The sequence below is a fragment of the Bactrocera neohumeralis genome, chromosome 4 (assembly GCF_024586455.1).
Source record: "Bactrocera neohumeralis isolate Rockhampton chromosome 4, APGP_CSIRO_Bneo_wtdbg2-racon-allhic-juicebox.fasta_v2, whole genome shotgun sequence".
NCBI classification, from domain to species: Eukaryota; Metazoa; Arthropoda; class Insecta; order Diptera; family Tephritidae; genus Bactrocera; species Bactrocera neohumeralis.
The window spans coordinates 81522438-81535427 of NC_065921.1; the positions used below are offsets into that span (position 1 = coordinate 81522438).

Sequence of the window (12990 nt, forward strand, 5' to 3'; positions counted from 1 at the left end):
AGCATTTGCTTGTAACGCGTAAGGAAATGTATGACCGCCAAAGGAAATGTAAGACTGCCAATTCAAACTGTCAAGCAATGTAGGAAACTGCTATAACAAAAACAATGTTAAACAATACTGTCATCTGATAATGATGGAGACTTTAAAGCGTCATTTAAAGGCAGACATTTTTTAACAGTAAAACTGTCAAAGCTCGTTGAGGAATTTGGTTGAGTTTTGGCTTTGTGTTGATTTTAGTTTTCATATACAGTTAGAATAAACATCCTTAACCGGATATACATATGTAGATGTGTTTACTTTGACAACCAATGGAATTAAGTGTTGTATCTGAAATGGAGTCCACAGTGTTTGTTGATATATAATGTGAATTTTCGATAAATAAGAGTTTTTAAACCCAATAATTTGTGTCCTAAACAATATTCGAAACAAAGTTATTCTTCTTGTAATGCAGATTTTCCAAGATTGCAGATTTTATTGAAAAGATATATAAACTCAACATATTATTTTCTAGTACACAGGGGCATTTGCATGCGTATTTGTTTTTCACGTTTCAGCCATTCTGCTCAACAATCAGCCATTACGCAGCTTCGTACCTTCACCTTTCGCTTCGGACATGGTTGACCACCATTTCTGGGTTGAGTAATAATATATCTGCTACGATTGGAATAGCCTGTGCCGCAGCTAACACTACATTCCGACCAGTTAGACCATTCAGACATAATACAATCTACGGTTTGAAAGGCTGGCGACTGATAATTGCTTGTTTGTGCGCGATTGGCGGTTGTGGAACGTGAGTTGGTTGTTTCTGCCGATTCTGAAGGTTTACGTAACGGTATTTGAAAAATAACATGTATATATACAAGTGTACTTATATAAATATAAATATACATAGTATGTCGTTAATATCTGTATAATTGCTTACGCAGCATACTGCAGGCATTTAAGCAATCACGCTCGGTGAGGAAGTTATTGCGATTGCCACGACAGCCGCCATAAGTGAAGCTCTCACAACGCCCGCTGTCACGATTGTAAGCATAGCGTTTATATGAGCTACGGCATGGACCGCTATCCGCACGCTGCACACATATATCTGAATAATAAGCGATAACTCGTACATTATATGATATATTTTTACAGAGATATTAAACTAACCTTTCGCCATTTCCATGTTAATGGTGCAATCCTGTGGCACATTGCACTGCTTTTGCTGATTCAATTCCATACGCTGAGTGCAATTATCCTTCACTGCACCATTCTCCAATAGCAAGAGTCGCGTACGTATGGTAACACCACGTCCACAAGTGGCTGTACACGGACTCCAGTCACTCCATTGTGTTGTCGGGCACATCGGATCGGGTAGTTCTACCTCTTCGTAAGTGCAATCGGGACGCATACATTTTTGTTTCTCGACTGTGCTGATATGTGGACAATGTTTACGACCGGTGTGATCAATGAAAGTGCGCGTGCGCATTGTAATGCCAATGCCGCAGCTGGCTGAACATTCGGACCAAACACTCCAGGGTGTAGTCTTGCATACACCGGCGCCCTCACCATCATCTGTTACCAAAGCTACGGCGTGTGCTAAATTCTCACCTTCATCATCATCATTATCCTGCGATTGACTAAACAGATACATATATATAATCATATGATATATATATACATATGTATATATAATCATATAATATATATATACATATATATAATCATATAATCCACATGACCATATGGCTATTGTGGAAACTTACTTGCATTCAGCTATGGGCGCTGCACACATTTCCTTTGACACCGTTTGTCGTGAGCAATCAGCAGCAGCGGCCGCTTCTGGGTTCACATATTCACGCGTACGCTTACGGATGCCCTTCCCACAAGTTACTGAGCAAGGACTCCAGTCCGTGTATGGTGTTAAACGGCATTCAGCTGCAATAATGAGTTTGGAGCTGTATTTACAAGATGTCTGCAAATTAATTTCAATACATACGTCTGATGTCTTGCTCCTCCACATCGTCAGATACATCTAGCTGTAAGGCTTCCAAGAAATTGGCATCGCAGCTTCTAGAGATGATTTTTTCGCGTCTAATGTATAATTTTGCCAACGGTGTCATGACGCTGCTCTTTGGATTATAGAATGGCGAACGTGGATCTTCGGGGTACATCGTAGTAATACGGTACATGCGCTCTCGTGGTTGTGTTTCCGAGTTAGGCGACTGTAAAAGCATGGAATTGTAGATTTTTAGCTATTGTAAATGCAGGTGCAATATTTTACCATATAACTAATGCCACTGTCAGTGCCCGCATCCCATGGGTAGAGATCAAAGTCCAGTGACTCCTTCCAAGAGCAATCTTCAGTACACAAATCGACACCGCTGATACCAACGACCCAATCCGGAGAAGGACCTACGTTTTTTAACGTATTTAATTTAGCAATCAATGAAATGGATTAAGTTTGTACTTACCAAACATGGATACCATTGACACCTTTGGATGCGTGCGGTCAACACGAAATTTGGACGACGTATTTGTATTCACATTCGGATACCATAGACCAGCAGCTTTTATAAGAGTCCTCAAGCGTGGTCCACGTGCTCTCAATTCAGTTTCCAAAGCCGTGGGCGAACCAAATTCCGCTAAGAATCGGAAACCATCGGTAGCAATATGATTTTCACCCCAGAACGAAAAGTTGGCCTCATGAGAAGCTCCAATAACGTCTGAGAAATGCGTTAACCAAACGGCGAAAGGATAATCATGGGGATGTGTTTCATTGGACCAAATACCCTCAAAAACGAACTATATAAGAAATATATGTATGTACATAAGTGCGTATAATTGACCATATATAACTACTAGATGTACTCAATAATATTTACGCTCTTACATTGTATTTAGCTTCATCACAAGCGCAGCATTCCTTTTTGACGGTGTGTATATTGGTTTTACGCTCACAAACGACCTGTGTTAATTGTCCGTCATCGGAGAACCATGCGCGAGGACCTTCGTAAACCATAGCCGATATGGAAACACAACCAGAGCCTGCAGGTGGTGCCACCCACATGACTTGTACCTCAGTTTTGGGTAAGTCATCTGCCTCCTGTACGGTATTGACACAACGATCGCTGAATTTAGTTAGAGCATCACTGAAGAGTATAAATCCTCCGACGCGCTTTGGGCTTGCAGGTTGAGCGCGACGGCGGGCAATATGCGCCTCAGCGGTGATGGCGAAATGAGTGAAATGTTGTACCTTTTCATGAGTTTGGGCACCGATCAAGAGAACTAAAAAAGGATATATGGTACGTGTTTGTATGTATTAAATAATTATTCCGGAAATGTTATTGTGGCGCTAGGAGAGATATGCTGCTCCTGGAAAAATTATTAAGTTTTTAAGCTATTTACATATACACTTGAACTTCCCTATCTCGGAATCACCATAATCGTCAAAAAAACTTCAAGTTATGGAAGGAAAATCTTATGAAATTTGACTTCTATCGCCAATTCAAGAGTTCGAGTTATGGAGAACTTCGAGTTATAGAAGTATATCCGTTTTCACAACTTTCAGCTCTATAACTCTTGCATAAAGTGAGGGTATCAGGACATTTGATTCTGCAATAAAATAGTATTTACAGCGCCATTTTATTATAGCCACCACTGTTTAGCGTACCGGTCATGTTTTTAATACACAGGTGAGCTTATATTAATAGTGTAATGTACCGACATTACTGCACAAAAAAATAATTATAGTTATACTTATATATAAGGAATAGTACACCAAGTCACCATTAAAAACGTGTAAACATTAATAAATTAATGTAAATTCTCAGTATACTTCATTCATATTATCTAATTTCGTCGTTTTCCATCACTATTAAGATTGAAGACAGCTGTTTGAATGAACGCGCGTACGCAATCATTTAAAAGTGCAGTTATTTTGGTTGGGGGTCCCGTTTGATGTGTTATTATTTTATTTTGCAAACTAATTGGATTTTTCTCTCCCAAATTACTATATTTAATAATATATTTGTGAAACAAAGCGCACGTGATAAAAATGGGAGACACTCAAAATGAGTTGAGTCAGTTTGGAGAATTAGAATGGACAAAATGTGGAGAAATAAAAATGTGTGCTAAACGCAATGATTTTCAATTAATTTGTGTCCAATGTAATGGTGTATTTTCCCAAATGGCTGTTTTCGTACGACATTTATATTGGGAACACCAACTGGGATATGAATTACAAGGGAAACAGCAAGAACGAAATGATTTAAGTATTTACACCGTTGAGGAGTTGCTTACCAATAAAAACATTGAGAATACCTTTTCGGACAATGAAAATATTTGCAACACAACTTCTGATGAAGATGATACCGGTTTTGGCAGCGACGAGGAATTAGAAAAAGAAATTCAAGAATTACTTACAAGTATTGCTACTGCCAATTCCTCCTGTAACAATGAAACCGAGTATTCCGAAAATGTTTCCAGTTTCGAGCACAAGAATATGCATGGAAGTGATAAAAACTTGCAGGAAAAAGACACAGACAGGCACAATAAAAACCTTCAAAGAAATTTTGGAAGTGAGGCGTCGAAGGAATCGGACACTGCAGACGCAAAAATCTTACCTAAAATAATTACTATTGTAAGTAAAAATGGCAATAGTTTCGGTAGAAGTATAGTAAATACAAAGACCAATGTTGAAGTGAACATGAACTGTACTACAACAGATCCTAAAATGGCAATAAATTCTATTAAGAAAAATAATTACACAAAAGAAGAAGTAAACTGCTCTGAGCACAAGGAAAAAAAGTCTGAAAATGCAGCACAAATAGGAAAAAAATTACCACTAAAGCAATATTTGGAAAGCAAAAAATTTCTTCTGCAAAGTGATGATGAAAGCAAAAGTAGTACCGATTGGCCCAAAAAGAATACAGGAAATAAAAGGAAAGAAGTTGTTAGTGGTGTATTGAAAAGGAATACAAACGACATGCTAGCAAACCAAAACGAACAAGAAAATTTGCCAAATATTGGCGATATAGAATGTGTTCGATCTGCTTCGAAAGATCAGGCTTCAAATACGTCGTGCAGTGAAAAAATGACAAATGCGCTGGACAATAAAGAAATTTGTATTGAGAAAGACTGCAATAGTATATTTACTTTAAGCGAAGACTTGCTATTATCCGATGCATCCAATGAAGAAGAAGACACGGATAAAAAGGGAAACAGCACCAGTGTTCAAGACAAAGAAACAATTCTTATGAAAACTAATAGTACCGAAGAAAAACTTATAGAAATTAAATATGATGCCCCTACAAAGAATGATTTCAGTTCTTATCATAAAGCATATATTAGTTACCTTGAGACAAACGATAACTGCGGCTCTACTGAAGAAACTATAAGTCAGCAATCAAAAAGTACAACACATGAAATGGATATTGAAAAACCGCTTGATCTGAGTTTCAATAAATCCAATGAATGGGCTGATATGGAACTGGAGGAAATTTCTGAGCTGTTATCAATCGATGGGAGAGCCACCACGGAATTGATTACACAAGAACTTGATAAATTATTAGTACAACAACAAACGAACTATACTGATAACCCCACGTCATTATTTAATGCTGACCAATTGCAAATATCTGATATAGTCGTCGACAGTTTATTGCCGCCATTTTCCAAATTTTTCACAAACAATGAAAACACTTTAAAAAGCTCCAATAATTTTATGACGCAATCAACGCCTAAAGAAAAGAATAATAAGAGCAAGGATCTCGCAATAAAAACTACAAAAACAAACGAGTGTATTTCAACTGAAATTTCACCAACTAGTACCGAAAATGTTGAAAACGTCATACCGAAACACAAAATGCACACATTTTGCAGAAATTTGCAACGCAGATTTAAAATTTCGAAACGTGTAACACAATGCGACGAAAACGAAAAAAAATCAAAGAAGGCAAAGCATGATCTCGAAAACGCGATGGAAACTATGAATGAAAGTGAAACTAAAAAGAAACCGGATATTGAAATATTGAGCGTTGATATAATTCTCCCAAATGAAAATCAAAATCAAAATGCGTCTGCCAATTTTTCCAACAGTAGCAACGTGCTACCAGCTGAAAATAATGTAGACGATTTGCAAATTCCCAGTGTTAACAAAGCCGATAATTGGGGAGCGAGTACATCTGAGAGTATTATAGAAGATTTGACACCGGTTTGTAATAACTATGAAAAGTTGTTATAGTTTTCGCTAATTTCATTTGTATCTCTTTTATATAGTATTTGAAAATCGAAAAACCGTCGGTTCTAGCAACCGATTTAAGCTCACACGCCGCAGCTGATAGCACCAGCGAAGAGCAACAGCCCTTATCATATGTACATGAAATTGATTATACACATAACGATTCGCTAAATCAGTTAAAATTAAATACTATGGCTGACGATAAACCGTTTTTTAATACATCTATGGTATTATATTTGTGGTGACTTTAATTCGCAATTCGTTGTCATACGCATATTTTACTTTCTTTTAGGAAAGCTGTTTTAACCTTACATTGCCTTGCGACAGCCAAAACAATGCAGCTGATGATAGCATGATCTCCACTGCTGTAAGTAATTTCACTATTCCTCTTATTGCTAAATTAATATTTTTGCTTCTTTGTTTTAGTCGGAAGAAGAGCGAGAAAACTACACGCTACTATGTTCTATAGGCGTAAGTAAAACATATTTTTATATATCATTTTATGCTCATATATTAATGAAAACATTTACCTATTCTTCTAGTTAAAAATCATCATGAACCCCAACGCAGAGGATGAGTTAAACTTAGCGCAATTGGAAGAGATGCGTGCAAAGGCAAATACATTTGCGAAAATTTACGCTGAATTTAAGTATCTTTGGAAATTTAGTAGAGGCCTCAAAAGCTATGAACAATTAGAGTTAGATTTCAATAGACTAATGCAACGTTTAAACGAACATTATAAATTCGAACTGACCATAAGCCAAACGAAACGTATTGTGAATTTGATTTCATTATGGTATATGCAAACATATCACACGCGGTTTATGGAGAAAAAACGTATCTTAAATAAAGTACAATATTATTTGAACACTTTTGCATATTTGCCGAAAACTGCGCGAGGTATATTTTATTGCGAAGAGTGTCCACGTTATTTTCTGGCACAGCAGAAATACTTTGCTCACCGTCAGGGACACAACGCGCTAGCGCCCACTTGCAACAATTGCCAAAACAGCTTTACGAATCGCAAAGAACTGCACTTGCACACCAAACTGTGTGCTACATACAAATGCACGGAATGTGCCGTTAAATTTGATAACGCCGCCAATCTGGAGTATCATGTGCGCAACAATCATATATTTCAATGTGAGAAATGTGGAAAATTATGCGCTACAGCGGCAGATTTGGATTGGCACGAACATCAGTATCCCATAATTTGTGGCTTGTGCAATCGTTTATACCAAACGGCAGTCGCATTGCAAAAGCATCGACAACAATCCTTTCACTGGGACTACGCATGCCGGACATGTGAGGCATTTCTGCCTACGGCCACACAAATGAAGCAGCACCTGAGGCTATGCATTGGCAATACAATGTAATGTTATTAATATATATATACATATATATGCATATTTTTATTATTTTTTTTTTAATCCGCCATAATTTTAATCAAAATGTGCACGTGAATTGCTAGTATTTTAATTTTAAGTAGTAAAAGTGAATTAATTTATATTTTTAAAATACTTTTTATACAATGTTTATTTAGTTTTATGAATAAAAACAAAAGTTAAATGCGCGTAAATTGACAGCAATATTTTTGACACTTCTAAATTGTATTTGCATTATTTTCATTCAGGAGTATAAACATTTACCCGTGTAGGTCTCGCCCGGCACATAGCCATTGGCACCCTCAGCCACAATTAATCTATAACCGTTGTCGCCGCGTGAACGCCTGCCGTGCGGTAGGTGTGTTGGTGCACGCGTACAACACGCCGCCAATTGAAACGCCACAAAACATAGCAGTAAAAATGTCAAGTTGCACTTGTTGAGTAATTGACACTGCATTTTCATTTGTTATTTTTCGCACACGATACTGTTTTAATGGTCACACAGTTATTTACACCGATTTATATATATATAATTATAAGTATATTGTATATAAACGCGTATATTGGGTGTTTTTGTTTCAATGCTAAGTTAATTGCACAATGAATTTGTCCACTTGCTGTGCAAGCGTAGATTTTGAAATGGAATCTATTAGCGTTTTGAATGTCACCAGCAGCTTTGGTCACGCTAACGCGTAACGCGGCTATTATTAAACTATGCACGGGGTCTTAGTTTAAATGCTTCTATACAATACGACGTACGCGCTCAGACTGAATGCCTCAAAGATGAGCATAAGCGAAGATGAGCCATCAAGTGGCACTGGAAGCTGCTCGAACACATATGTACGTGCTTATGTACATAGCTGCATGTATGTAATAGCGAATGTGTCTATATGTGCGTAATATGCTGATAACATAATTTATTGGAGCAACCATTTGTGTCTACGAGTTAAAAACAGCATCTTTGTTGATAAGAATTGACCATTCGGCATAATAACTGTGTCTAGGAAACGAAATCGAAGTCGGTTTTCGCTAATTTGTAGTGCCATCAAGCATATTTTTTTCAAAAGTTTATATAACTATCATAAATCTTTGTTGTTTTTGTTTCAAATGCGGTTGCAGACTTAACCAAAAAGAGACGTTAACCTCGGCTGAACCATTCTATTCTAGGAATTCAGGAATAAACAAATTTCTATACAAGAACTTAATTTTGAGCAGTTTGTATGATAGCTATATGCTATAGTCGTCCGATCTGAGCAATTTGTTCGGAAATAATAGCATTACCGTGGACAGTTAGGTTAGGTTAGTTTAGATGACTGATCAAAGATCGCAAGTGAACTACTGTATGTAGTCCTTTGTGAGGCCAAGAAGAAGAAGAACTGCTGAGTTCGAACTTACAAATTAGCAAAATACAGCATTTTGAGCCAAATTTCGATAATTTCTCAAATAAAAAAAATTTGCCATACAGCTTGATTTGGACAAATGCCGTACCCATGACAGTCGTGTCTACGTTACCGGAAGGGAACCCAATTTTTCATTCGGTCAAGGACGTTCAACTCAGCAGAATTCTGCCGCTACAACAACAACAACATTTGGACAAATGAGCGCCAGCTTGGCTAGAAAAGGACGTGTGCAACACTTCAGTTGGATATCTCAAAAACTGTGGAACGTCTTCAACTTTGCCTTCTGGGTGTTACAAGCTTGTGGCAAATTTAATATGCACTGTTTAGGGTATATACATGTAATATATGTATGTGCATTTTGGTACATATGTTTTCATACAAATGCGATTTACTTGAACTTTAGGTTCAAATTTAGCGCTGATAAGCTCGTTACTCGGTTTTTAAAACGGCTGTGGACAATTAAATAAAACGCTTTTAGTTTTGAGTTCATTAATAAGTATTACTTTGTATTTATTAATGCATGCATTAATGTATTTACATATGTATGTATGCCACAAGTGTTGTTTGCATATGTAGCAGCCGCATGACAATTACAGTTAGTTCAACGCCGTCATAACTGATCTATATCTTCGTTGCACAAATATGTATATATGTACATATGCAAATTAAACTGTACATATGTACATGCATAGATCCCCATAAATATTGGATAGTCGAAACAGTCTTTTCGTATTTCTAATCAAACTTCTACTTACATATTTCACTTGACTACCCAATATGTTGTATACATACATATGTATTAAGTAGAAAGAAATCGCATAACGCTGCTTGAAGATATTACCCCCCTATCAACAAACATTTGCTAAGTTTCACCGGATTCTTCCAACGTCCGCCTGAATCCAGCCATCGCATTTGTTAGTGTAATTTCCTGTCTACACTTCGGTCACCTGCATGTAGTCGTGAACCGTTAACGAGTTTTTATTTTCTGAGCAGAGCACGTTCCACAAAGCAAAGTTAGTAGCCCTCATCCTTATTCAATTTAGCTGAATAACTGCAAACGACCGGTATTTCTCCCTAAAGTAACAGAACCAAAGAATTTCAACAATCCTCGACTGTAGCTCCTTACTTTTTAAATTGTTGTTGTTGTTGTTGTTGGTTCTTTTTGTAGTGAAATAATTTGTAGAAAAATATTGCCGACGTAATTTTGAGTAATGCTGCCAAGTTGACAGTCTTTGGTCGTGTAAAAATTCGGGTTCTAGTTACATTTACCACACCCGACTGTCGTGGAAACGTTTTTTTAATTAATCATCCAAAAAAATAATTGGGTTGACTGCTCTCGCCATTCCGTATCGTCTCTATAGCCCGCTTAGACCCAAAAAAAGTGCATAGGACGCAGCAGAAAATCGAAATATTGATGCCTTTTTTAAGGTTCCACCAGTGCTTAATCCAATTTTGGGAGAAACGCGACAGTCATTGAAAGAATTTCAGTTTAATAAAGCTGAAAATATGCAATCCGAATATGCTGGCTAAAATTCGTCTAAAACATACTTCGGATCCGCGATCTAACCTTACCTAACCTACTTTTCGGCATAATTCGTACTGCTACTTACCGTTCTAAATAGGATTAGATCGCTGAAATAACTGTCCATCGTTCTTAATCTTACTTACCGATCCAAACGAGGTTAGATCTCCGAAAGTAGAGCCCTAAACCGGATAAAATCCGGATTAATTCTGATCGCAGAAGTAATTCCCTTTTGTCGTATAAAGTCCGAGTACATTCTGTTATCGTTCTAAAACTTATTCTAAAACTAACCGATCCAAACTACGTTAGATCACCGAAAGCACAGCCCTAAACCGGATAAAATCCGGATTAATTCCGATCGCAGAAGTAATTCCCTTTTGTCTTATAAAGTCCGGGTACATTCCGTTATCGTTTTAAAACTTATTCTAAAATTAACCGATCCAAACGAGGTTAGATCTCCGAAAGTACAGCCCTTGGCGGGATAAAATCCGGGTTAATTCCGATTCCTGAAATAACTGCCCTTTGTCGTATACAAACCATTCCGTTATCTTTCTAAAACTTAATCTAAAACCTACCGATCCATAACTTACCGTTAGATCTTCGAAAGTACAGCCCTTGGCCGGATAAAATTAATTATTAAACGGTTTATTTCCGTTCGCTGAACTAACTGCTTTTTGCCGCATTAAATCCATTTCAATTCGTTCCAAAACTTACCGATCCGAACGAGGCTCGATATGTTTTTTATTGTTATTGTTGTAGTTAAAATCAAATATACTTTTGTATTTTTGCGGAATCTGCTGAGTTGATCGCCCTTGGCGTGCTAAAAATCCGTGTACTATATGTTCAAAGCTTTTCCTTATATTTTACGTTTTTTCATAAGTTTGACTTTATTATTTTTCAATTTGTATGTATGTATTGTATAATTCGTATATGACAATCTTTTTAGTTAATACATTTTATTAATTCATTCCTAAATTTTTGTGAATGAATATATGAGATTTTCGCGCGATTTGTGAATTCTTCAGTTAATAATGTTTGTATGTGTTTGTGTGTCGATTCACGCGCCTACAATTAATTCTACAAACATGCCATTCATTTTTAATAAACGTTTACAAACTATTCATAAATATGCTTGACTGCAAAAATAACTGTATTTAGGTACATAATATGTTTGTATATATATGCTTGCAGTCACATGCTATTTTTTATAAATCATACATACATATATTTTGTCTCTATTAATAATACATACAAATCCCAAGCCGCCGCTGTCAGTTTTGATGCCCTCAAGTGATAACTTTTCGTTAAAGCTGTTGTGTTCGTAGTTTTGTGTTTAAAAGTAAGTGGCGAATTACAAACTGAAAACCGAATATCTTATCAAAATTTTGACACACTAGTATTGTATGTATGTATGTATATAGAGCGAATTGCGCTACTTTCTATACAGCAACTGGCAATGTGAGATTCGTTTTGGCTAATTTTCATGTTTTCATGTTTTAATGAATTATGTTTAATTATGTATGTATGTACGTATTATGTCTTAATTATAGTATGTACGTTTCAGTTATAACTTTTTATGCTTGTATGTGTAGTGTTTTTGTGTAGGAATCGAGAATATCAGTTTGTTCCTTTAAGTTTTCGTTTGCTTTACGCGCTATAATTTGTAGATGATGTGTACGTTTATGTTTATAAAATAAAAAATTATTTAAATTTAATTATTATGTGACTAAAACTATTACATAATTGAAAACAAAACCTTGAGGAATGTGTATAAACACCACAACTGCGTAAATCACAGAAAACCGAATTTCACACAAAAATACTTAATGAACAAAATCACATACTTTTACATATATAAATTGACTTAAATGAGTAAAATAAAATAAAATTAAATCAATCACACAAAATATAACAGAAATGCTTCACAATATTTTAGCGCCAATAGTTACTGATCGAAAGCATTACAAATGTAAGAGTAAGGTCAATATAAACTAAGTACAAGCAATTTATAAATAAAATAAGTACCTACAAAATATTTAAAAATAATTTTATACAAAAAAAATTAAAAGTAATTACATATATAAAATTTTTTTTTTTAAATTATATAAAAACAAATTTTTTGAAAAATTATATAAAATGCATTTAAAAGCAATTTTATGAAAACAAATTTTTTAAAAAATTATATAAAATGCATTTAAAAGCAATTTTATGAAAACAATCTTTTGTAAATTACATAAAATATATTTAAAAGCAATTTTATAAAAAAAATTATATAAAATACATTTAAAAGAAATTTTATAAAAAATAATTTAAAAAAAAATTATACAAAATACATTTAAAAGCAATTTTATAAAAAAAAAAATTTTAAATCATATAAAAACAAATTTAAAAAAAGTTATATAAAATACATTTAAAAGCAATTTTATAAAAAATAATTTTAAAAAAATATACAAAATACAT

The 12990-nt window shown here is 35.3% G+C and overlaps 2 protein-coding genes across 2 annotated transcripts; one reads left to right on the forward strand and one right to left on the reverse strand.

The window, feature by feature from the left end:
- Nucleotides 1-431: 431 nt before the first annotated feature.
- LOC126756970 (spondin-1) lies at nucleotides 432-8382 on the reverse strand. The gene is made up of 9 exons (XM_050470501.1): nucleotides 7873-8382; nucleotides 2876-3270; nucleotides 2457-2787; nucleotides 2267-2397; nucleotides 1982-2207; nucleotides 1749-1920; nucleotides 1153-1622; nucleotides 923-1090; nucleotides 432-814 (listed from the first exon to the last, which is right to left on the reverse strand). The coding sequence occupies exons 1-9, from the start codon at nucleotides 8069-8071 to the stop codon at nucleotides 564-566; spliced, it is 2343 nt and encodes a 780-aa protein (XP_050326458.1). The 5' UTR covers nucleotides 8072-8382; the 3' UTR covers nucleotides 432-563.
- Nucleotides 3810-7802, forward strand: LOC126756966 (uncharacterized). The gene is made up of 5 exons (XM_050470497.1): nucleotides 3810-6196; nucleotides 6262-6450; nucleotides 6516-6590; nucleotides 6650-6694; nucleotides 6766-7802. The coding sequence occupies exons 1-5, from the start codon at nucleotides 4040-4042 to the stop codon at nucleotides 7597-7599; spliced, it is 3300 nt and encodes a 1099-aa protein (XP_050326454.1). The 5' UTR covers nucleotides 3810-4039; the 3' UTR covers nucleotides 7600-7802.
- Nucleotides 8383-12990: the final 4608 nt, after the last annotated feature.

Coding starts and splice junctions, on each gene's coding strand:
- LOC126756966 (XM_050470497.1), top strand. CDS start 4,040: ATGGGAGACACTCAAAATGAGTTGAGTCAGTTTGGAGAATTAGAATGG. Junction 6,197..6,261: donor TTATAGAAGATTTGACACCG/GTTTGTAATAAC, acceptor TCTTTTATATAG/TATTTGAAAATCGAAAAACC. Junction 6,695..6,765: donor CGCTACTATGTTCTATAGGC/GTAAGTAAAACA, acceptor CTATTCTTCTAG/TTAAAAATCATCATGAACCC.
- LOC126756970 (XM_050470501.1), bottom strand. CDS start 8,071: ATGAAAATGCAGTGTCAATTACTCAACAAGTGCAACTTGACATTTTTA. Junction 3,271..7,872: donor GCCGGGCGAGACCTACACGG/GTAAATGTTTAT, acceptor ATCCTTTTTTAG/TTCTCTTGATCGGTGCCCAA. Junction 1,921..1,981: donor GGAGGAGCAAGACATCAGAC/GTATGTATTGAA, acceptor TCATTATTGCAG/CTGAATGCCGTTTAACACCA.